We start from the raw sequence: 25,775 nt of genomic DNA, 5'->3' as shown, positions 1-25,775 counted from the left end.
GCACTTACTATATAGAGCATGAGGTTGCAGCAGCAATAGCACATCACAGTCCTTCCTGCTGCAATTTCTACTCTGCTAATAGGCACAATCTGCCACAAACCCCTTTGGTGCAACGGTACACCTATCAGCAAATCATGCAGGATTATGCAGATCTGGAAAAGAACCCAGTGACTCAGCTGGAGCATTCATATTGAAAATATTTTACAATTTAAATCAGAACAGTATATAAATGAGCTGCAAACACAAGATGATATGAAGTTTGCACAAGGAAACCACTGAACCTTCAGCACTGTTCATAAATGGCACAAGTTTCTAGCAACAGCTTCAGGTCCATATCCACTATATGTAACTGCATACAAATTTGCTCCATTCAAAATTAATTTATAGTAATAGATTGAACTTTTCATTTAAACTCAGAAGTTACCCCGTTTATCTGAGTGTATTTTTAGAATTTGGTCACTAGTACTGCATCTCTAGCGTTTTGCATTAGACTGATATTTGAGTTACAACACGAAGTATTAACAAACCTTTTCCATATTGCTGTAAATAAATGAATTCAGAGTTGTGTTATACCAACTATTTTTCTTGAAGGCCTTTTAAAAGTTTTTACAAAAATGCATAACTAAAGATCAGGAAGAAAAGTTGAGATTACTTTTATTTTTCATTTTTACAGATTGAAAAAAATGTTCTTTTTTTAACAAAATAATCATAGGGTTTTTTTTAAAGCACACGCAGTGCAGAGGTATATAATAGCGGAATGTCAGTTCTCTCAATTCCCACACTGCTGAGTTCCTGATTTCAGTAGTGCCCCTGTCGGGAGGTGCTGAATGAAGACTGAGCATTCCCACAGTGAAAGGGATGGAGGGGGAAAAAGTCACAGGAAATTACAGTATTACAGATATTTGCCAATCCTGTTCTGAATTGCCCACGGTAGCTGATTCAGAGCAGCATTGGAAAATGCCTGCGAGCAGCTAGCCCACTCAACTTTCTTTAAGGCTGAAGTTGGTATGTATTCTAGGGAGGAAAGGAAAGGAATTTTTACTTTTTTGTGAATTTAAAAACTGTTATTGTAAAATGCAAAGCTATGTATGGTTACAAGCAAATTTGGTGGAACTATTTGCACTGCTTGCGGTAGCAAGTTTGCCATTTAAAATATTGCATTGGTTTTTATAATATGTAAATTTAACTAGCTTAATCCCACTGTAAATTTCAGTTGTAAATATTGAATGTTTTTCATCCTTGTTCATTGTTGAAATGTGTCTGTCGAATATAAGTCTTGAAAATAATGATTGTATCCTTTCTTAGGCGAATCTTAAAAAATGACCCTCCATTCCCTGTAGAGATTGGGCCCACGGCCAAGAATTTAATACAGAAACTGTTGATGAAAGATCCTAAACAAAGGCTTGGTTCAGGGCCAATAGGAGCTGAAGAGATAAAATCTCATGCCTTTTTCCAGGTACTGTGTCACTCAGAAATTACTGCAGTCATAAACGGAAGTTTTACCTTGTAATAACTAGCCAAGGACAATAGACATAACCCAACAGTACATTAGGTCACACAAAGCCTTTTTCACATAATTGAATAAAAGCTTGTCCAACTGTCCTCTTGTATGAACATGACTTCTACTTTGCGGGGCTTGAGCCTTTTGGCAAGAGTACTACCACTGAGGCAAGGATGACACTAAAGAAACATGCCCAATCCAGAAGACTAACCCTACAGAGCAGTTCTGTTGTCATCTGCTTAATGTAAATCCTTTTGTAGATTGTGATACAAATAGCTTTTTCATGATAAATAACCATATTGTAGGAAGTAGTGAAACTGAATATTAAAAAGGATAACTGAATTCGAACTTGAATTATTCCTTTCCGCTTTGCTAACTTTTTTTTACATTTTATAATGACTTATTTTTGGCCATGTGCCCAAATGCTGCTGCAGTATTCAGTGTTCTTGTATGAACACAGTGTATCTTATGAATTTTGGCGTTTGTGCAATCATTTTGTAATTTGTTAGTTACAGACTCACTGCAAGTTCTGATAATTGGTAGCTTTAGAAAATAACTTTGGTTAATATCTTAAGACCATTAGAATTAATTGAATTATTTCTGAGACAAGATACATATATAAAGTGGACTCTCTATTGTCGGCACCGCTATTATATCCCAGAATTTTTGCAGGACAAAGCCTCGAGCAAGGCATTGCCTCAATGCAAAACTTTTGTTTGTATTTCATCTCCTTTTCTTGATGAATAAATCAACATGTTTTTATTATTTGTATCGTATGTATCTTCATTTCCATGCTTAGAGTATTGCTGCACCATAAACCAAAATTTGCATACTCTATTATCCACTGATTTCCATTATCCAATGGAGTCCCTCTCTGTTGCTGGTGTTTCCATGGTGTCGAAGTTACACACCACTTTAGCAGATAACGAATAAGCAGTAACCAAGGAAGGACGTAAAACACGCAAACGGTCAAAAAACACTCGCGCACTCTGCTTTTCACCTTGGCATTTTACCAACAAGTGCACAAAAAAGTGCAAGCGCATACACTATGAACATGAGTATTGAGAGCACATGCCCAACAACTGTGCCTATTACTTATTTTTTATTTACAAATCATAAATGCAATTATCCACATCTGGATTCCCAATTAACCACAGGCGGCTAGTGGCTAACGTATTGGATAACACTGGCATGAACAAAATGTTCACAGGGAATTATGGAATATAAATCAAAATCAGTGTTCTTGGCACAGAGCCATCCTCAATGGGTGCTCAACTCACAGATGGGTCCATTAGTATTATAGGTCTGGTTCTATGACCTATGCTCCTGTCCAGCAAGGCTCTGTGCCAGAAACACAGCAAAGCTGAATTTACGCTTTTGAGAAATACAGTGATAACTTACAAGTTTCTCATGTTTTTCGGTGGCATGTATTGCTCATAGAATAAATTGTGTAACTGGCCATGTACAAATAAACATTTCTGTCTGTGTTTACAAGCAATTTCTAAAATAGTGTGGAAACATGAGCACTAAGCTAAATTGTAACTTCACAGCTAGCTGTCTTCCATATTGGCATCAGTTATTGATTCATAAGGCAGCACAAAAACAGAAAAATATGAAATGGATAATATTTTGTTGTGTTAATTTGCTACCTCTCACGTTTCCTATTAGAAGTTGGGAGGTAATGGCCAAATTACCAAAATCACTTGAAGAATGAGCTAATAACACATTTTACAAGAGAGCACTGTAATGGCATATTTGCAAATATTATTAGTTGCTAAAAGCCAGTTGTCTTTCATATTTAGTGTTAAATACCTTGTCAAATGTCATTTGGACTCTTTATTTTTAGACATTCTTTAAATATATGATTCCAAATTCATCTTCAGGGACTGAACTGGACAGATTTAGCGACCAAGGCAATCAAACCGCCAGTCAAACCAGTCATCCAAAATGAACTAGACGTCAGCAACTTTGCAGAGGAGTTTACAAGAATGGATCCAGCCTATTCTCCTGCCGCTCTTCCTCAACATGCAGATCTATTTAAGGTATGTCAAAATATTCTACACTTGTATTGCTAAGCATTGAAGTTTTTGCAGACATCAAATAAAATCTGTAAGTAATAGTAGCTAATGGAATAGCAGAAAAGTCATAGGGTAGATTTTCTGATTGATTGCCTATTTTCTGGTTGATTATCTTACACAATCGGCAATTTGCAGAATTTATGCCATTATTTGCACTGCAGCCAGTTAGACTGAAAAATAATGGTGACCTGGTAACGATGTGATTTATGGCCAACACATGACTCTCAACCTGGGAGGCCAGCACAGGAACTATTAAAGCTGTGACACCTCACCTCAACAGTCTGGAAATTGTTTTAAAAGTACTTTTTCCCTAAATCTCTCATTTGTGGCAGTTTATTCTTGCCAGCTTTGCCACCCAGAGTGCTGTTAGTGTCTGAAGGCAATTATTTTCAGGGCTCCCACCTATTTCTATATGTAAGGGAGGTGAAAGGTATTAAGGGATATGGGCCAAAGGCAGGTATATGGAGTTAGATCACAGATCAGTCATGATCTTATCAAATGGCGGAGCAGGCATGAGGGGCTGAATGGCTTACTCCTGTTCCTATGAAAGCATCGTAATGGCCTATCCACTGGGCATTTCCCTAGTCCTGATTATTATGGATGACTTGAGGAGGAGTGGAGGAAGCAGACGCGTCGCTTGAGGCACCATGGCCGGAGACTGAACCGATCTCACTAATACCCCTGCAGAGAGTGTACAGGGAACGGGTGTCATTTGAGGCACTGTTGGAAGAGCTCTGCATGCACTGACTGTGCTTCAGCAAGGAAGCAATTGGTCACCTATGTGAGATATGATGTGGAGATGCCGGTGATGGACTGGGGTTGACAATTGTAAACAATTTTACAACACCAAGTTATAGTCCAACAATTTTATTTGAAAATCACAAGCTTTCGGAGGCTTCCTCCTTCCTCCGGTGAATGTGGAAATTAAATCCTCGAACCTTTCGCATTTATAAATCACAGAACAATACCTGGTGATTACAGAAAGTCTTTCCAACTGCCCGTTGCCAAGGCAATCAAAGTGTGCAGACAGAGAGGTGTTACCTACAGGGCCACCGAATATACAAAAGAACCAAAAAAAAAAAGAGAGAGAGGCAGAAACATAGAAACATCCGGAAGGAAGAGAAAGACAGCAAATGACCCTTTATATTAAAAATAGATAACTTTTGTTCACTGGTGGGGTTACGTGTAGCGTGACATGAACCCAAGATCCCGGTTGAGGCCGTCCTCATGGGTGCGGAACTTGGCTATCAATTTCTGCTCAACGATTTTGCGTTGTCGTGTGTCTCGAAGGCCGCCTTGGAGTACGCTTACCCGAAGGTCGGTGGCTGAATGTCCTTGACTGCTGAAGTGTTCCCCGACTGGGAGATATGGAGAGACGGAGAATGGACCTAAAGCCGCGGTCCACCTCCCGCAGTTCCATCTCTGTGGCAAAGAAGATGACCACGGCCCTCAATTTCTACGCCACTGGTTCCTTCCAATCAGGCACTGGATACCTCTAACATCAGCCAAGGAGCTGTGAAGACCTATATTCAACAGGTGACAGATGGTATGTTCTGCAGGGCTTCTGACACTGATATTATGGAAATTGCAATCCCTTGATTATTTTGAGGAAGTATATAAGAAGTTCTAAAATTTTCTGATGAAAATCTAAATCATTGCATGGTGACACCCAAAAAGCAGGAACATGTTGTGGGACACCGGTTTATTTGCCCCCACATTGTATTGCTGAGGAGAAAGAAAATTATGTATAGACATTTTAGGGCTACTTTTGAGTGTTTCCTTAGCAACTGGGCTTGAGCAATATAGTCGCGTTTGCATAATGTTAAATCACCTATTGTTATAATTCACATAATGTTATACAGGAGGCCAATCCCGACTCTGCTTAGTATGTTTTTTACACATTTGAGTTTGTATATTGTTATAGCAGTCTAATGTTATGCAAATTTGCAATCTCGATTAACAAAAGATCGAATAATGTTGTACCGTATTTCAACCAACAATTACAACTTGCAAGGTGGAGATTGGAAAAGACACGTCCTGGTCGTAAACAGAGGACCTCCCCCTTACTCTAGGTGCCTTGTAGCAGATGAATCAAACATTTGTTACACTCAATACCCAAATGTTACAATATCTAATTAACTAACTGTCAGCCCACAGGTGCAGAACTTCACTGGGACAACCTCACCAAACATTAAAGCACTTCTCAAAGCAAGACCCACAAATCCAACAGAAATTGTCCTTTTTTTTTGGTGCTGCCTTCTGCAGGTTCTGTGGGCAAAGGCACTGAGCCCTGGTTGGTTCTCATTCCCTGAAGGTTTGCTGGGTAAAGGCACCTTGGTGCTTAGCTCTATAGATCTCTCTCAGTCAAATGTAGCCTTCTCATTATTTTTTCTCTCTTTTTCTCTTTGTCAGTGTGTAGCTCGTGCTCTCGATCGGTGTGTATTTTTCTCTGTCAGTGTGTTGCATGCTTTCTTTATGTCTCTCATTGTCGGTGTCTAACCCTCCAAAGTTTTAATTGCGTGTACAAATTTTGATGTCCACAGATTGACGTGATTGGATTGTTTGCTCATAATTGCTCCATCTTTTTACAAGGGCGGGGCTTCCTACGAGGGGTGATTATTTAGGAGAAGCTGTTACAGTGCAGTATTTTAGGTGCCATGGCGGCTGTTGTTTTTGTGAAAATGAAATCAAGTAAAAGGAGTGTACAGATCTGAACCTGAGTCACAAGTACAAAATTATCACTGCTCTGGACAAAAAGTCTCAGACTAAATTAGCAAAAGAATATGGTGTCACTCAGGCAGCCATCAGCAAAATCTACATACCAAGGGATTCTGACTTGAAACAGGTCAGAAGTGGAGACTTTAGAAGTGACACTAGTTTCAAAGCAGCACATGATAAAAATCTCCCCAGAATTTCAGAACCAATTTTATTGGAAAAAGCCATAAAAATTGCAGAAGAAATCAGGTTTAACGATCTCCCTAAAGTTGACTTAGGATGGATCAAGAGATGGGGAAAAAGTTCTTGCCACTATTCATGAGAAAATGGGTGGCGATGCCAATGAAGTAACCCCTGAAATGACAAACCGAAGGCTTTCATCAACTCTGCCTGCATTACTTTAAGTGCCGGATATGATGTTCAACTTCGATGAAGCGGGACTTTTCTGGAAGCTTCTGCCGGGGAGCTCGCAAATTTCATGACCAGAAGTGGGTTGGTGGGAAATGGAGTAAGGAGCATGTGACTACTCTTCTGGGCACCTGTATGCCCAGATCTGAAAAGCTTCTTTGCCTGTTCATTAGTAAAAGTGAGTGGCCATGATGTTTCAAAAATGTTCAAGACTTCCCTGGAAGCATCATTTACCATTTCAATCGGCGATCTTGGATGACTTCTACAATTTTTGAGGAGTACATTTGATCTCTGTACATGAATTTCATTGGTAAAAGTTAGGATCTTGTGACGCAGAGCAACATTGTGAACTGCTTTTGCCGTGCGAGTCGGCTCAGTAAAGAAGAGGAGAGTTTGGGAGCAACTGATCCTTGCTGATGTTCCTCAGTCTGACTCTATCGCAGTTGATTACTCTTTGATCACTTGTGAGCTGACCCAAGCCGGAATTTAATTAAATTAGTGAGGCTAGCAAGAATTTTGTAGAAGGTGATGTTGCCCTGATCTTCTGACTCCAGTAGCCTTTCTCAAGATGATCTCTGTCATTTAATATTATGTGCAAAGCTCATCGAGTAACTTGTTTGATTCAAAGATGTTGGCTAGTCTGGCAAAAATTGAAGAAGCAATTGCTTGTGATTCAATTTTGAAGATAAAACAGTCCAAAATAACTGAATGTGTTAAATAATCCATATTACAGTGAAATTAAAGTAAAATATTTTTTTAATGCTTTTTTGTATCCTTGAAGTTGTAAATGCCTTCAAAGTGGTCTGGAAGTGTTTATAAGGAAAGTTCTCCCATTGTTAGAGTACGTATAATACTATAATTTTGTTTGGTCCGACAGAGTGTAACATGAGGCAGACTCGACTGTATTAGCAGAGACCTAGAAATAAGTTGCCATATTCTCCAGTTTCTGATGTTGTGATCTAGATCCTAGGGAGAAAAACTGAGGGATTTATATTTTGAGGGGGTGGAGAATAGCACATTAACTATATGTTTGGCGTTCTAAAATTATGATGAATTATGCTTGATGCTGGGATTAAATAATAGTTAAAGAATCCCCCACTTTAATATCACATTGATTTTGCTGCTCCTCTTCTTGCCCACAGGGTTACTCATTTGTGGCACCTTCTATACTTTTTAATCGAAATGCCATAATGAATCATGCTTGCAACTATGATCTGCAGATGACCATGGAACGGCCAGGCAACAGTACAGTTGCACGCAGTGCTATGACAAAGGTTGGAGTGCTTACAATTTCTCTACGATATTCCATTTTATTTAGCACAAAAACACATTGCATTGGTAATCATTACAGATTTATATAGCTGAACAAATGAGTTAAAATGTATAAAAAAATTACTAAAATAGTGAAAAGCTCTACAGTATTTATTTATACCAGTAATAATGTGACGTGATGTCTTTTGGGATTGGGCACTAAGCATACTTAACTGAGCCAAGTATTTTGTAGTTTCATTCTGAAGCTATTTGCCACATGGACTAAATTGAATTTTAATTTGTGTATCTCTAGGATTCCCTGTTTTACCAGAACTATGAATTAAACCTGAAAGAAAAGCCACTTGGTGAAGGAAGCTTTTCTGTTTGTAGAAAGTGTCGACATAAAAGGACTGGGCAGGAATACTGTGTCAAAATCATCAGTAGACGGTAATAACTTATAGGTGTCTCTAACTGAAGAGACTGTTTTTGAACAATCATTTCATCAGACAATTATTTAAGATTGATTTAAAATTGTTATATTTATGATTTTATCACATACTTTTAAAAAAATTATTTTCATTTTCAAGAACAACTGATGTAAGCTGACAGGCCAAGCTCCTCTGATGACTTATTGTAGATACACAGGGAGTACCTGAGGACAATCCCAGATTCGATCCCCGCTCTTTACAGAATTACCCACTCTCATCCAGAGTAATGATGAGGACGCAACCCACCAATTGGCCTCAGAGGTCTGGGTTAGTGAGGAGAAATCAGATAGGAATCTTGCTCTTGGTCACTATCCAGTGACACCCCTGCTGAAAGTATGCACGTGTGGTGGATGTCAAGTGAGGACAGACTCTGGCTAAAACTTGGCTGTGATGCCCTTTATGGGGCCTGACATTCAATATCGAGGTTCATAAATAAATAATAACTTGAACAAGGTGCTAGAGGATGCTTGGAACTGTGCCCCAGAAATGAGTCTTATACCTACAGGAAAGGTGGGGAGGGGAGAGAATTGCTGTATAAAATTGGCAAGAAGGGAAAAAGTACATGAACAGGCCGAGCATTTAGAAGCATAAAACTTGCTCTTTGTGATTGTGGATTAATATTTAATCAGAGAGAGCCAGCATGGATTTATAAAGGGTGGGTCATACCTGACAAACCTGATTGAATTTTTTGAAGAGGCGTCTAAAGTAGTGGACAGAGGAATGTCTATGGATGTTGTTTATATGGATTTCCAGAAGGAATTCGATAAAGTTCTTCATAAGAGACTCTCAGCTAAAGTTGAAGCTCAGGGAATTGAGGGCAAAATTTTGACATGTTTAGGAAATTGGCTGAGCGGCAGAGAGAGGTGGGATAATGGTTAGGTACTCAAATTGTCAGGATGTAACTAGTAGTGTCCCACAGGGATCTGTGTTGGGGCTTCAACTATCCACTGTATTTATTAACGACTTAGTTGACAGGATAGAGAGCCACATATCCAAGTTTGCCGATGACACAAAGATGGGCAGCATTGTAGACAGTGTAGATGGAAGCATAAAGTTAAAGAGAGATATTACTAGATTAAGTGAATGGGCAAAACTGTGGCAAATGGATTTCAGTGTAGGCAAGTGTGAGGTCATCCACTTTGGACACAAAAGAGATAGATCTTTCTAAATGGTGAAAAGCTTAAAACAGTGGAGGTCCAAAGAGACTTAGGGTTCCATTTACAGACAGGTACAGAAAATAATCAAAAAGGTTGATGGAATGCTGGCCTTTATAGCTGGAGGACTAGAATACAAGGGGGTAGAAGTTATGTTACAGCTATACAAAGCCCTGGTTAGACCACACCTGGAGTGCTGTGTTTAGTTCTGTGCACTGTACCTTAGGAAGGATATATTGATGATGGAGGGAGTGCAGCGTAGGTTTACTAGAATGATATCTGGACTCCAAGAGTTAAATTACGAGGAGAGATTACACAAACTAGGGTTATATTCCCTGGAATTTAGAAGATTAAGGGGTAATTTGATCGACGTTTTCAAGATATTAAGGGGAATTGATAGTTTTTCTCTCTCTCTACCCTATTTCCGCTAGTTGTGGAGTCTAGGGGCCCGATTTTAGCACCCGCTACCGGGTGCGTTCTCGGCGGGGGGGCCCCGAAAATCCCGAAATCCCGGAGCGGGACCGGATCGCACCTCGATCCCGCCCATGTCCGGGTTCCGCGCTGACGTGCGGGGGTGTGTACGCAGCCCCCACTGGTGGGAATCCCGCAGGCAATTAAAGCCAGCGGGATGCCACTTGAGTGTATTTACTTTGGTTGTTCAGGTCATTAACTGACCTGATTAAGGGACTGTGTGTGATTTTGGATAAACATGGGACTGTTTCACACACTGGGGGAAACAGTCCCACTTGAAATGGACGTGTTGCAGCCGTCAGCCTGTGGCAGCTGCAAAGGTCCATTTGACAGGTGGGGTGGGGGGGGAGACCCTCAGCCATTGCAGGAGGCCGCTCTGTCACTTGGGACAAAGTTTGGCCTCCACCACCCTCCTCCTGATGGTCGAAGTCACCAACCTGCACATTTACCCCGGGGTCCGGAGACATGTATCTACATTGCGGACCCCCTCATGTACATTTTGCGGATGGGGGCCGCCATAGCTGCAGTCATGACCTCCTCGGAGGGCGAACGGCATCACCAGCCTCGCCATCCACGCCGTCCACCTCTGACACGTGGAGCTCCACAACAGAGTGCTGTGACACATCCACCTGTACAGCAGGAGGGAGGGCTACCGCAGAGAGAGATGCGTCGCCACACGTTCCACAGACCGAGGCTCAGCCTCCTGGACCTCTCTGAGCAGCAGTGCACACGGAGGCTCAGAGTCACTCGACATGTAGCCGTTGACATCTGCAGCCTCTTTCATGCCGAGCTGCTCCTGGCTGGCCCGTGCACCATCTTCCTACCTGTCGCTGTCAAAGTCACCACTGCCCTCCCGAACTTCTGCTCCACAGCCTTCCAGGCTGCAACCGGGGACATCCCCGATGTCTCTCAGTCGTCTGCGCAGAAAAGCACTGCAAATACACCTACACCCACTCTGCAGTGACACACTGGGTGGCATCAGTGGTGGGTCCTCATAGGGATACCCAGGAGCGGGCATTATTGCACAAACCGGACAGGATTCGCGAAGACATGGCAGTAGTGGTGCCAATATAATGTGTGATGTGAGTTCTTTAATTCAATAGAAGTAAGAACCATGACAATCCCTCAAACACCCTTGTGCATCCCCTTCATGCTCACGACACGTTTGCCTTACGCTGCCTACTGCACATATGTGATGCATGCCCTGTGGCTGCAGCACAGGTGGTGGCAGGTTGAGTGAGGCTGGCCGTGAGAGAGATGCACGAGAGGGTGACTATGGGATAGAGCCATGAGATTGTATGAGGATTGGGTTGCGTGGTAGTGGCGGGGTGAGTACTCGCGAGGTGAGTAGGTGCAGGTAAGTTGAGGATGAGGTTTGAGTGGGTATGAGGGGTGATGTGACAGAGTAGTGTTGGCAGTGCCGAAGGAGATGTGGGGTGGGGGCAGTGTTGTGGCAGGCGGAGTGCAGGGGAAAGACTACGTGTTCTCACTGTGGATGACCTACTGAGGTCATTGGAGCGCCTCCTGCATTGTATGCAGGTGGGCGATATGTTGGTGGTGCAGGTGACCCCCTCTGCCACCTCGAGCCAGGCCTTCTTGGTGGCAGAGGTGGGCCGCTTCCTCCCGCCCGCCGGGGGGAAGATCTCTGTCCTCCCCCTCCTCCTCACCCCATCTAATGATACCTGGGGTGAGGCATCATTAAACTGGGAGCAGCCTTCCCCCTGGGCTGCTCCATGCTGTAATTTTTGCTGTTTGTGGCAGCATCTGTCAGTGGAGGACTGCCCCTTTAAATAGAGCGCCTCCAGCTGACAGATCTTACTGCGCATGCGCAGCCCGCCCGACGCGCAGATCAGCATCGGGGAACCCGGAGGAGCAGGGAAGTGGATCCAATTAGTGTGTTGCCTGCTACGATCGCGCGGGCAACCCACTAATTTCACCGGGCGCGTTTTCAACGCGCCCGCTGGCCTACCCGCCGAGAACCCGCACCCCTGGTAAAATCGGGCCCTAGGACTCAGTAGCCTAAAAATTAGAGCCAGGACTTTCAGAAGTGAAGTTAGGAAACATTTCTACATGCAAAGGGTGGTAGAAGTTTGGAACACTCTTCTGCAAACAGCAGTTGATGCGAGCTCAATTGTTAATTTTAAATCTGAGATTAATAGATTTTTGTTAACCAAAGGTATTAAGGGATATGGGGCTATGGCGATTTATATGGAGTTAGGTCACAGATCAGCCATGATCTCATTGAATGGTGGAATAGGCTCGAGGAGCTAAATGGCCTATTCCTGTTTTTATGTTCCTATGTTTCAAGGGCTACCTGACACTTGTCTGCTCAGTTGATTGGGCCTAGCATTTTTTTTTCACTTTGAGTGAGGAACACCTTTCATAATCCACTTGTGATCTCATCATTCTTGGGTGATTATGTTTCTGAACAATAAACTCCATTATGATGTGTCTTCCTTGCAATTGTAGAATATGAATCCTCCTAACATTCCATGTTTCTTTTAGAATGGAGCCCCATACACAGAGGGAGATTGCAGCACTGAAGCTCTTGGGGGCCCATCCCAACATTATTAAACTAAATGAAGTTTACCACGATCAGGTACAATAGCAACACAACAACTGCAAGTAAATCTAACATCTCAACAGTCTGAAGAGTAACAATTGACTTACTTGTTAACCATTATAAACTTAATCTGATTTAAATTTTCTGTGTTTTTTTGAAAATGGGTTTTTGGGTTCTCTCTGACAATTTATCTTTCTCAAACAGTATTTTCTTTCAAATTTCTGGTCTACTAGACACAAATTCCTAGGAAAAGTTGGCTTTGATATTATCAAAGATAACAACTATGCATCCTTACAGCTGTGTTTACAATAATAATGTTTTGACCTGTTTTAAAGATACAATTGGCATATAAAATCTATTGTCAAAAAAAAATCACAGGAGGCCAGCTGCACTATTTGATGTTGTGAATTGGGAACCATTTGTGCAAGAGTGTCTGCTTTACAAGCCACAAATCCCTAAGTGCCATGCCTTTTAAAATTGAGATTAGGTGAAGGATCACAAAATTGTTGCCAGTGCTATATCTGTCAGTATACTGTTAACATGTACATCAGATGGTATGTGAATTGGTCAACTAATGTTGCATTAGCACTGATTTGTGATTATTGCTTATTCCATTGTATACAATTAATCACATTTATTTTAATATTTTAAATTTCCTTCTATGAAACAGTTCAGATTCTTATTAACTTCCTGGGCTCGATTTTACCACCCGCTATCAGGTGCGTTCTCGGCGGGGGGGCCCCGAAAATCGGGAAATCCAGGAGCGGGACCGGATCCCGCCTCGATCCCACCCACTTCCGGGTTCCCCGCAGATGCGCCGGCGTGCGCGCGCAGCCCCCGCTGGTGGGAATCCCGCAGGCAATTAAAGCCAGCGGGATGCCACTTGACAATATTTAGTTAGGTATTTCAGGTCATTAACTGACCTGATTAAGGGACTATGTGGGATTTTTGAACAACATGGGACTGTTTCCCACACTGGGGGAAACACTCCCAGCTCGAATGGACTTGTTGCAGCTGTCAGCCTGTGGCAGCTGCAAAGGTCCATTTGACAGGTGGGGGGTGGGGGAGACCCTCACCCATTGCAGGAGGCCACTCTGTCACTTGGGACAAAGTTTGGCCTCCACCACGCTCCTCCTGACGGTCAAAGTCACCAACCTGCACACTTACCCCGGTGTCCGGAGACGTGTACCTACCTTGCGGACCCCCTCAGATGTACATCTTGCGGATGGGGGCCGCCGTAGCTGCAGTCATGACCTCCTCGGAGGGCGAACAGCATCACCAGCCTCGCCATCCACGCCGTCCACCTCTGACACGTGGAGCTCCACAACAGAGTGCTGTGACACATCCACCTGTACAGCAGGAGGGAGGGCTACCGCAGAGAGAGATGCGTCGCAGAGGGCACTACCCTCGCCACAGGTTCCACAGACCGAGGCTCAGCCTCCTGGACCTCTCTGAGCAGCAGTGCACACGGAGGCTCAGAGTCACTCGACATGTAGCCATGGACATCTGCAGCCTCTTTCATGCCGAGCTGCTCCTGGCTGGCCCGTGCACCATCTTCCTACCTGTCGCTGTCAAAGTCACCACTGCCCTCCCGAACTTCTCCTCCGCATCCTTCCAGGGTGCAACCGGGGACATCGCCGATGTCTCTCAGTCGTCTACGCAGAAGAGCCCTGCAAATAGACCTACGCCCACTCTGCAGTGACACAATGGGTGGCATCAGTGGTGGGTCCTCATAGTGATACCCAAGAGCGGGCATTATTGCACAAACTGGAAAGGATTCGCGAAGACATGGCAGTAGTGGTGCCAATATAATGTGTGATGTGAGTTGTTCTGAAATTCAATATAAGTAACAACCACGACAAACCCTCAAACACCCTTGTGCATCCCCTTCATGCTCACGACACATTTGCCTTACGCTGCCTACTGCACATATGTGATGCATGCCCTGTGGCTGCAGCACAGGTGGTGGCAGGTTGAGTGAGGCTGGCCGTGAGAGAGATGCACGAGAGGGTGAGTATGGGATAGAGCCATGAGATTGTATGAGGATTGGGTTGCGTGGTAGTGGCGGGGTGAGTACTGGCGAGGTGAGTAGGTGCAGGTAAGATGAGGATGGGGTTTGAGTGGGTATGAGGGGTGATGTGACAGAGTAGTGTTGGCAGTGCCGAAGGAGATGTGGGGTGGGGGCAGTGATGTGGCAGACGGAGTGTAGGGGAAAGACTACTTGTACTCACTGTGGCTGACCTACTGAGGTCATTGGAGCGCCTCCTGCACTGTGCTGGTGGGCGATATGTTGGTGGCGCAGGTGACCCCCTCTGCCACCTCGAGCCAGGCCTTCCTGGTGGCGGAGGCGGGCCGCTTCCTCCCGCCCGCCGGGTGGAAGATCTCTGTCCTCCCCTTCCTCCTCACCCCATGTATTGAGGCATCATTAAACTGGGAGCAGCCTTCCCCCTGGGCTGCTCCATGCAGTCATCTTTGCTATTGGTTGCAGCATCTGTCAGTGGAGGACTGCCCCTTTAAATAGAGCACCTCCAGCTGACAGATCTTACTGCGCATGTGCAGCCCGCCCGACGCGCAGATCAGCAGCGGGGAACCCGGAGGAGCAGGTAAGTGGATCCAATTAGTGGTTTGCCTGCTACGATTGTGCGGGAAGCTGACTAATTTCACGCGCCCGCTTGCCCATCCGCCGAGAACCCGCAGCCCTGCTAAAATCGGGCCCCCTGTGTTTGTAAATTCCATGTTTAAACTCTCATGCCACAGTAATAAAACCAGTAAAAATTAAAAACCTAAAACTCTGCGTTTGATATGTGTGATGATGTCATTATTGATTTCTACTTCCACAATCATTCAGTTTTGTTCTTCCCCCAGTTGCATACGTACTTGGTTATGGAGTTGTTGAAAGGAGGTGAATTGTTGGAACACATTAAAAAGAGGAAGCACTTTAGTGAATCTGAAGCCAGCAGAATTATGGTCATGCTCGTGTCTGCAGTTCGTTATATGCATGATTCTGGAATTGTGCACAGAGATTTAAAGCCAGAGGTATATTCATGAACGCAATGTTTCAAATAATTCTGTTGTAATTTTGGAAAGTAGTACCAACCCAAGTTTTGCTTTTATCAGTTGGTACTAATCTATGAAATTAAATGATTCCCAAATGACCTGTAGAATTAAAGGGTATGCAGAATTTCACAATTGCCAGTAGACATGCTTCCCTATGAGACCAACAGTGACATCAATGAAGAATTTTCACCCTCAAATAAATGTTAATCTACTCATGATTATAGGTAAAACATTCTGTACAAGTTTATTTTTCACAGCATGGACAGTCTGTGGAACACCCCAAATAGCACACTCCTTTTAGTTGAGCGGAAATCACAGCACAGAAGGAGACCATTCGGACCATCTTGTCTGTGCAGGCTCTTTGAAAGAGCTATCCAATTAGTCCCACTGCCATGCTCTTTCCCCACAGCCCTGCAAATTTTTCCTTTTCAAGTATATATCCAAATCCCTTTTGAAAATTAGTGTTGAATCAACTTCCACCAGCCTTTCAGGCAATGCATTCCAGGTCATAACAACTTGCTGTGTAAAAAAAAGTTTTCCTCATCTCCCCTCTGGTTCTTTTGCCATTAATCATAAATCTGTGTCCTCTGGTTATTGACCAATTATCCTATCACCAGGATATTTTGCATTAGAAGTCTCATGAGTTCCCCTCCATGCACTCCTGTTCCCTCTGATAGGCAGAAAGCCAACACACTGTCAGATTGTATTGTTCTGACTAAAACTATAAATCAGGTTTATTTGTAAGAATTAAATTACATAGAAGCAAATGAAAATAGTAGAAGACTAGCAACACAAATATACCTATAAAAACAACAAAGATTTCACAAGATCATAGGATAATTAAAAATGATGAAGCCATTTGATGCATCTCAGCTCATACATCCAGAAAAACCTTAAAGTACCCTTGTTGCAGCATCCAATTGGTTCTTAAATGATTCCAAGGCTTTTTCTTCCACTACTATATCTGTGAGTCAATTCCATGTTTTCATCAGTTTTTGTATGAAGAAGAACTTCCTGTGGTCAGTCCTAGAATGACCTTTTACAAGTTCAACCCTATGACCCCTTGTTCTACTCAGTTTAATTTAAAGTAACTTTCCAGATTTACCTTTTCAAATTCTTTATAATCTTGTACACTTTTATAAGGTCACCTCTCGGATGTCTCGGGGTTGAATTTCCATGCTAATCCGCAATGAATTTGGTGAAAGAACCACAGAAATCCCAGAAAAACAGCATATCTTAGTGATCTATCATCCTCTGATGGAGAAAACCCAGCAATAATTCTGTGTCTTTTTGTAATTGAATGGAATTAATTGTTGAAATGATAAAATATCTAGATCTGTCAATATAGTCTTCTCCATCATCCTTTACTCCACTCCACTGAGACTCCATTTTCAGCTCTGTTGCCAGCGGATATGATGAGTGGAGGCCAGGTGTCTTCCAATAGATGATAAAATATATTTGGGTGTTTCCATTCTTGTGCACTCCTTGAAGACAGCTGTGAACTTCATCTGCAGTGGTGTTGTACTCTACTCCATATCATCATATATTGCTGTCATAATATGCAGTGGCACTATGTTTATAGTGCATTTAGACACTTTATTAATCATATTAGCATGACATCAAATAATAAGAAGCTCTTTTCTTTGCCAGCTAATATGGTACTTGTTCATCTAGTAACTTAATTAGTGTGCATTTCTATCAGTTGAGAGTAGTGCTATTTTCTGCACCCTCATCTTGACATCTGTAAGCACAGCTAAGCACTGATTCAAATTGCCTAACTAGAGAAATCTAGTTGAACACTAGTTGAATCTGAGTTGAGAGTCCAAGGTACTATCACTATAATGAACCAATTCCCATATTTAAAATTCTTAAAAGGATTCATTAATTTTATTTAATTTTGTATGGTACACCCCAGGTAATTTTTTAAAAATCTTGATTTTAATTGTTTAAGTACTTTTACATTATATCAAAACACCACATTTTAATGTATACTATGTGCATGACTTCTTTTGACTAGATTTCAAACATACTGTAAAGAAACTAAAGCTCAACACCGACACAGTCAAACAAGTGTACATAAGTTTGTGCCAGAAATGCTTCAGAATTTTAATTAATAAAAAACCTATCTCATTTTTCATATTAACACCTTTATTTTTATTGTAGTCAACTGCTTAAAAGATTAACCAATGCAAGAAATACACTTACTGTTGTTTTCTTTTTTGTAAACAGAATATTTTGTTTGCTGACCAGAATGATGATGCAACAATCAAAATAGTAGATTTTGGGTTTGCAAGAGTTAAGCCTTCTGACAACCAGCCATTGAAGACCCCATGCTTCACTTTGCATTATGCAGCTCCTGAGATTTTCAAGCAAAATGGTTACGATGAGTCTTGTGACCTGTGGAGCCTTGGAGTAATACTAGTAAGTATATAAAATGCCTGTAAATTGTGTAACATTAAAACATTTGTGAAGGGAGAATCACTGTTGCAGTATGTTCAATGACTGTCCTTTTACTTGTGAGATTTGGATTTCATCAATCTGAGCAGGACTGAAATCCAAGTTTCTCCTCTCTCCTGCTTGTAAAGGTGCTTAGTAAAATACTTTTGGGAATTCTAGATCCATCATCTTAAGCACAATTCCACATCAAAAATCAACACAAAATTGTAGTTACACCTGGACAGGCCATGAAGAATAGCTGATATATAAAATTTAGACTAATATAACCCCTGAAGGTGAAGTTTAGGGACAGTGTTGGGACAGAGTAGAGGGAGCCTTGCACAATCCTTGATCAATCCTGACACTGGGTATCAAAATGGGAAACGGTGTTCCATTTCCCAGCACTAACATCCCTCACCTTGATGAGCAGAAAATTTAAGTTAAAGAAAATATGACAATTTGTTTAATGGCGCACGGCAACCCATGAAAGGGTCAACCAAGATGCCTTACCAGATTTATACTCAAAGGTGCAGTGATGTGATCAGCAAAGCAATGGTGTCATTGTAATGCCAATTGTGTCTTTGATTTCAATATATTATTTTTATCTTGAATCTAAGTTGCAGCAGATATAAGGGTATATTCATCAACCCTGTGCTCCCAGGGGAAGCCACGCTCAAAGGGAGCGTGTGTGGGAGATTTCAAAGAATCATTGGTATATTGTTGTACCCCTATCTCTGATTCAAACTTTTTGTGTGTGGCTTCCTCCTGTGAGCACCAGATCAATTAATTTACCCTATTGTATTTACTACAGTGCTAGCTTGCATCTGCAACTAGTGTGGAGTATTGCAGTGTAAGTTTTGAAGTAGGCCATTCCAGGGACTGAATATATAATAATACAACATCCTGATATACAAATGTTGCCCAGGTTCATTCCTTTTTATTTTCCTGCAGGAGTTACTGGTTACTAACTGACTGATTTTTTTTAAAAGGCAAAAACATTCTCGGGATGTGGGCGTCAATGGCAAGGTTGACATTTATTGCCCATCCCTAGTTGCCCTGAGAAGGTGATGGTGGGTCTTTGTCTTGAACCATTGCAGTCAATTCTTTGTACTGGTTTGATACAACTAAGTATCTTGCCAGGCCACTTCAGAAAGCAGCTAAGAGTCAACCATGTTGGTGTGGGACTAGAGTCATATATAGGCCAGGGTGGGTAAGGACGGCAGGTTTTCTTCCCTAAAGGACATTAGTGAACCAGTTGGGTTTTTACAACAATCGGACTGCTTCATAATCACTTTCATTGATACCAGCTTTTTATTTCCAGATTTGTTTTAAGCTGAATTCAAATTCTCAAACTGCCATGGTGGGATTTGAACTCACTTTCCCTGGATTATTAGTCCATGCCTACTAGTCCAGTAACATAACCACTACACTACTGTACCCAAATTTTAGACATGAGGCCAAAGTGGTCTGAGTTACAAGTTGCTCCAAGACCACTGTCAGTGTTGTGATTGGCTATTGATAAATGCATTTGGAAAATGATGGAGGAAATCAACCTCAGTTCTTTTCTTCACCTCTCCCGATCCCTATTTCCATTCTCATTCTTAAAAATGGAGCCCCTCACAACAGGGAGGTGCTTCACTGTAACAGCTTGGATGGTTGCGTAGACAACATTGGCTATATTGCATCCCTTGGCATCCAGACTAATTTGTTACTGCAAGGTTTACATGTGGCTAAAGTGTCAAACAACTTTAGGGTATGAATCAACAACCATCTGATTAGAAAGGATATCTGTAAAATAGATACTTCCTCCTATATCACCCCCATTTTTTAGTATAAGCTCCACTGCTTAAAACGTAGGGCTTTATAATGCATGTGTATTTTGCTCTATTCTAGTATACAATGTTGTCGGGACAGATCCCGTTCCAAAGTATGCAGAGAACGGTGATATCAAGTACTGATGAAATAACAAGAATAATAAAGGAGGGAAACTTTTCACTCGCTGGAGAAACCTGGAACAGTGTTTCACAAGAAGCTAAGGAACTTATACAAGGTAATGTGCCTTTCAACTTTTACCATTTAGGGCAAATAAATTGCTCAGGTAGTGCTGTAACAAAACACATTTATGTAAGTCTTTTTTCTTCGCTAGATTGCTAATAATTAAATGGTTCATTTATTATTTATATATAAACATAGACTAGCAAACTTTTTTTTTAAGTGTGGTTATTTGGAAGCTTTGAAGTAATGTTAGAATGACACTACATATAATTCCCCAACTCAACAGGTTTACTTACTGTGGATCCAAGCTCTCGTCTGAAGTTATCCAGCTCAAATTTCAACAACTGGTTTCAAAAAAGCAACTACTTGTTATCTGATCCATTGAAGTCTCCAAACATTCTTGAATCTTCTGCCAACAGCTACTTCAAGGCTACTTTTATGGTAAGATCTTAAATCAGAAACTGGTCAAATTAATCTTGAGTTATAATATTACAATGATGTGTAGGCATTAGATTGTCTATTTAGTCCAAAGCAAAGCTCTTTTTTTAAAAATAAATAATTTTGTAGGTTTTCAAATGTCATGTACTGGTGATTGTGAAGCAAACACATATCATAGTAATAAAACTACCCAAATGTCAAGATTAACTTGTAACTGTATTTCCCTCCCCACCCATCCCCCAATATAATCGGTTCTAGCCTCTCTATACTTTTCAAAATGAGGCTAGGTTCCCCATAGTGTCTCAGCACATTTATCCAGTGAGTAGCTGAGCCCTACAGATCAGGAAAGTCTGAGGTTTTATCCTCAGTCTGTACTGTGGTAGCTGTTCTTGGCTAGTACAGCAGTAGGGATGCTACATTTGGTGTTGGCACCCTGGGTTAGAGTTGGGAAGACTGGCCTGCTGGAAATCTATGTGTGTAGATGTTGGGTAAGGAGACGATTGGATTTGGCTGTGAATAAACAAGTAACAACTGTTGTCTAGATTTGTTCATGAACAATAGCCACTTGGATGAGGAACTGGAGGGTGCCTGGCACCTTTCGAATTGTACCCCAGCATAAAGTCGAAGACCTTTTGAGAGGGGAAGGGAGAAAATTGCAAGGCAAAAAAATGTTTATGGCACTTTAATTACCTTGTTTTCTGTGTTTCCTGGGTCAACTTTGGAAAAATTGGCATCTAAAAAGAAGCTGTCATTGGAGCCTGTTTTCAACCAACCATCTAATATCAGAACTGTATTGATTGACCTGGCCACATCTATGATGTGACCATGTCAGACCTTGACCATGTTATCAAGGTTGAACAAGATAACATTTTCGGTGTTGCGAACAGTTAGTACTATTAATGAAATAAATTAGCTTAACGCCATCATCCAACAGTTCTCAAATGCATTTAGCTAGAAAACCTTTACAAAATGACCTATATTGTTACATGTCTTGTATTGATAGCTTATTCTAAATTAATTTATTTTTCTAAAATCTTATTTTCTTATTTGGGCCTTTAATAAGTGCAAGAGAGAAGGATTTTTCCTCCAAAGTGTTGAAAACGCTCCCTTGGCAAAAAGGCGAAAGATGAAGAAAAGCAGTGCAAGTACAGAGACTCGGAGCAGCTCTAGTGAAAGCTCAGTATCTTCCTCATCCCAGTCTCATGGCAGAGCATCTCCTACAGGCATTGTCCAAGTTCCTTTACCAGCAAAAAAATCAGAGTGTATCTTCCAGTTTTCTGAAACCTTGAATAGCAGTTTCAAAGATACTTCTGTCTAGTTAGTGCAATAATAATCTTCAACTATTTATTCCTTTTCAAGATTGATTGGCAGCTGCACCTTCAGCGAACTAGGCCCCACACTGTGAAATTCCCTCCCTTAATCCCTCTGCTCCTCCACACACCTCTCCTTCTCACTCCTCCCTCCCTCACACTCTCCACCTGCACCTTCCTTTCCCACTCCCTTCAGCCCCTCTCCTGCACCTCCCTGTCTTCCATTAAGGATGTCCTTTAAACCCATCTCTTTCACCAAGCTTTTGGTCACCCCTCCTAATCTTTCCTCCTTTGCCCATTGTCTCTTTTCCCTTACATCTCTGTGAAGCACCTTGGGACATTTTTCTCCATCAAAAGCGCTATATAAATGCAAGCTGTTGATTGTACGTAGCCTTTTTAATACTTTTAAAACAGGCTTAAGAAATCTAACAAAGATTTCACTGTCACAAATTTGTTTTGAAAATATGATAAAGCATTCTCGTACATTATCCAAACTAAGAATGAAGCTTGTTTTTTGATACTACAAGAACAGCTTTAGTATGAAAATTTGAATAACTACTAGTTGCTGACAGTCAAAAAGTAAAGAGCTTAATGGTGAAGAGGTGGCAGATTGTCTGGTGCGTTTCTTTTGTGAAGATGAATCATTTCAAGCTTGTATTGTGTGTAGCTGCGACACCTGTTTTGCCTGGGTGTGATGTCTGTCTTTCTGTTCAACGTTAGCAGGGAGTTTTGATGTCTGACCTACAGAAAGAGTGAAATAAAGGCATAGAATAGGAAATTGTTCTCATGAACATCTTCAGTGGCACAATCATATCACAACTTGAAGACTTCCTGTTCGGTGGGGTGTAGGGGAGAGAAAGGGTAAGCAATTTGGAGGGCTGGGGACTGGGAAAAATTAAGAGGAGGGTTGGGGTGAGCAGATGGGCACCAGGTAGTCATTGTGCGGGAGCAGGATGGGATATTTATGAACTATGTGAGTGTCTTTTTTTTTAATTCATTTATGGGATGTAGGTGTCACTGGCAAGGCCAGCATTTGTTGCCTATCCCTAATTGCCTTGAGAAGGTGGTGGTGAGCCGCCTTCTTGAACCGCTGGAGTCTGTGTGGTGAAGGTACTCCCAGAGTGCTGTTAGGTAGGGAGTTCCACGATTTTGACCCTGCAACGATGAAGGAATGGTGATATATTTCCAAGTCAGGATGGTGTGTGACTTGGAGGGGAATGTGCAGGTGGTGATGTTTCCGTGCGTCAGCTGCCCTTGTCCTTGTAGGTGGTAGAGGTCGTGGGTTTGGGAGGTTCTGTCGAAGAAACCTTGGCGCGTTGCTGCAGTGCATCTTGTAGATGGTACATACTGCAGTCACGGTGCATCTAAGTATGCCTGATATACTTTTGGCAATCTTTCAAATTAACATTATCAATATGATGCTTCAAAGGCTGCTGCTTTAGAGTCTAGAATTGTTGAAAATATTACAGCCCAATCATGGAGAAAATAAACATGACTTTGTGGGAGAACTCTGGAGTGGCAGGTTGCCATGGTTGGGTTTCCAGAATGGAGGTAAGTAGTAGCCATGAAAAAGAGGCAAAAAGGCTGGTCATGGGGCACAGCGATGTAGCATTTTACAAAATGCTTCCCTGGAAGAGACCATGCTCCCAATGGCAGTTTAATTTTTGAAATTTTTGGCTTGTGCCAGGCTTCACTATAATATTGTTGTAAAGCAGCTGGGTCTTGTTGGGCAGGAAGCAGGTGGGTTAGGCCTGCCCTGGAGGCATTGAGGGGTGAGAGAGTTAGTATTGCCATATCGGAAAGCATATGGACTGGGTCATGCAGTCGAAGCTGGAATAAGATACTTTTGTGTATGTCAAAGTTGTTCCTGAATTTGAGAAAATAGGGTACAGGCTGAGATTGTTGGGATTAGAGGGAGCTGTGTTAGATTAAAATATAATTGGCTTTGGAATAGTCTGTGGGGTGACATGGACTTTTTAAAGCAATTATATGAGTGAATCTTTTGTGGTGGTCTTTGTAGGGAGGCAATGCTAAGAATTGGACTTGGTAGCGCACACGCAAAGGGCATAGACCTTACAAATGCACGAAGCTGAGGAAATTCAGGATAGACAGCCCAGGGAAAATATAGGTGCTGTGAAGAGAGGGTGGAACTGAAGTCCCATGCAGCTGAAAGTGGGTAGACCTCACAGAGCAAAACTTATTGGATGGATTTCCAACAGGAGATGAGTGACTTTATGGAGAAGTTGAAAGATTTTTTTTGTGTGTGTTTCAGTTTTTATGTGTTTAGATTATAAATTGTATTTTTCAGGGTTATTCAGTGGGTGGCTCAGGCAACAATGTAGCTGTTGAAGGAATTCACAAGGAATTGTTTCAGCAATTTTATTGGTCTTTTTTGTGGTACTTGGTTTGTGAATGGTAGCTTTGAGAAAAATTTCAAGGATCTAATTGCTCAATTTTCTCCTGCTCACTCATTCCTCATTGGTACTTTTTACTACTCTCAATTAATTCACGTTTAGTCAATCGGATACTTGATTGGTAACTTATCAGATAAGTGGTTATTTGAGCCAATTACAAATGTTATTGCCTTACGGATGTGTGATACTTCGGGGTGCAAAGCCTCTTAAGGCTACACTTTCAGGAGTGACACCTTTGAAAGGGCTGATGCTATAGACATGCGCTAGATGCAAGGATTTAATTATGTAGATGGTGAAACCTATTTAAATAAACTGGGCAAAATAGTTTTTGAGTATAAGCTATTAAAATAAAGCAATGTATATTTGTTTTTTGTAAATATGCACTGTGAATACTGTACTTCAGTATATATTTTAAAACTCCACTGTAATAAATACTTATTTTCTTGAAACAAATTTCATTTCATATTCATTAGAGGGAAAATCGTTTCCATTACTCTGATTATGTACCAGTTATGTGAAAACTGGCAGGTTTTTATAAGAAATTACACACAAGACTTCAGAACTGTTGAAATTATTTATTTGAAAATAGCTTTAAACTGTTATTAAATGCTCATTTTGAATTATTTTAGTAAAATATTCTAGCTGGTCTAGGAAAAGAATATCTTCTTAACTGTTGATTGCAAACTATTTTCTATTCTGTATGTCTGTGACTGTTAATTGTTAATCACATAGCTGCTTTGTGTAAAGAAATGAGATACCACCTTCCTAATATGCTCTTTCTCAGAATGTCACACTTTGTTTTGATTTTTACATGGCTTTATTCCTTTTTGTGCAGTTCAAACTGAATTGTAAATTAATTTAGTTATGTGTTCAGTTGAAGTGACTGGAAACAGGAAATTAAAACATTTCATTAAACAGAATTCCTTTACACAGTGAAAAAAAACTGCTTGTGAGTTTTACAATAAACTAGTTCAAGAACATTCATCTGTATGTTTTTTATTTTATTGACACTATCATTAGAATTTTATGCTGATTTAATTTCTACATCACTATTTACACAGAATATTTTAAGATCTTTTAAATTTGCTGCAATTATGTCAGAAGCAAGAGAAAGAAAATGTATTGTATAAAAGGTGTAAAGATTTAAAATCCCTGGGTGTAGTACGAGTAATTAACATTGCAGTAAAATGATTCCCACCACCAATTAATTAATTGTAAGGTGTATTGTAAAATCCCTTGGGGATTTTCTGTCCCCCTGCTCTTCTATTTTTCCCTGCCCCATCCCAGCTAAGAGGATGGCATGCAAACCTTATCCCATGAGACACTCTAACTCATATGTAGGAGGAGGTGCTTTGAGCTTAGCGCAGGACAACAAATCTATCCAGCATTTGTATCTAGGGAAGCACCTGAGCCCTATTCAGAGCATCATACTACTTCTCTTATGGAGCACTGCTTGCCATACACTGGAGCTACAAGATGTTGTGCCACATTGTTTC

The 25,775-nt window shown here is 41.5% G+C and overlaps 1 protein-coding gene across 1 annotated transcript in view; it reads left to right on the top strand.

The window, feature by feature from the left end:
- The window catches only part of LOC137324576 (ribosomal protein S6 kinase alpha-5-like), a 108,002-nt gene extending 82,743 nt beyond the window's left edge, over nucleotides 1–25,259 (top strand). Inside the window, exons 8-17 of the mRNA XM_067989018.1 lie at nucleotides 1,306–1,456; nucleotides 3,385–3,543; nucleotides 7,845–7,976; nucleotides 8,267–8,400; nucleotides 12,572–12,665; nucleotides 15,495–15,665; nucleotides 17,916–18,107; nucleotides 20,016–20,172; nucleotides 20,404–20,558; nucleotides 21,619–25,259. Coding sequence (XP_067845119.1) covers nucleotides 1,306–1,456; nucleotides 3,385–3,543; nucleotides 7,845–7,976; nucleotides 8,267–8,400; nucleotides 12,572–12,665; nucleotides 15,495–15,665; nucleotides 17,916–18,107; nucleotides 20,016–20,172; nucleotides 20,404–20,558; nucleotides 21,619–21,873 — 1,600 coding nt within the window. The 3' untranslated portion in view covers nucleotides 21,874–25,259. The remainder of the gene's footprint in view (nucleotides 1–1,305; nucleotides 1,457–3,384; nucleotides 3,544–7,844; nucleotides 7,977–8,266; nucleotides 8,401–12,571; nucleotides 12,666–15,494; nucleotides 15,666–17,915; nucleotides 18,108–20,015; nucleotides 20,173–20,403; nucleotides 20,559–21,618) is intronic.
- The last annotated feature ends 516 nt before the right edge of the window (nucleotides 25,260–25,775 follow it).

The sequence above is a fragment of the Heptranchias perlo genome, chromosome 8 (assembly GCF_035084215.1).
Source record: "Heptranchias perlo isolate sHepPer1 chromosome 8, sHepPer1.hap1, whole genome shotgun sequence".
Lineage (NCBI taxonomy): Eukaryota > Metazoa > Chordata > Chondrichthyes > Hexanchiformes > Hexanchidae > Heptranchias > Heptranchias perlo.
This window is presented reverse-complemented; position numbering and strand designations above follow the sequence as displayed.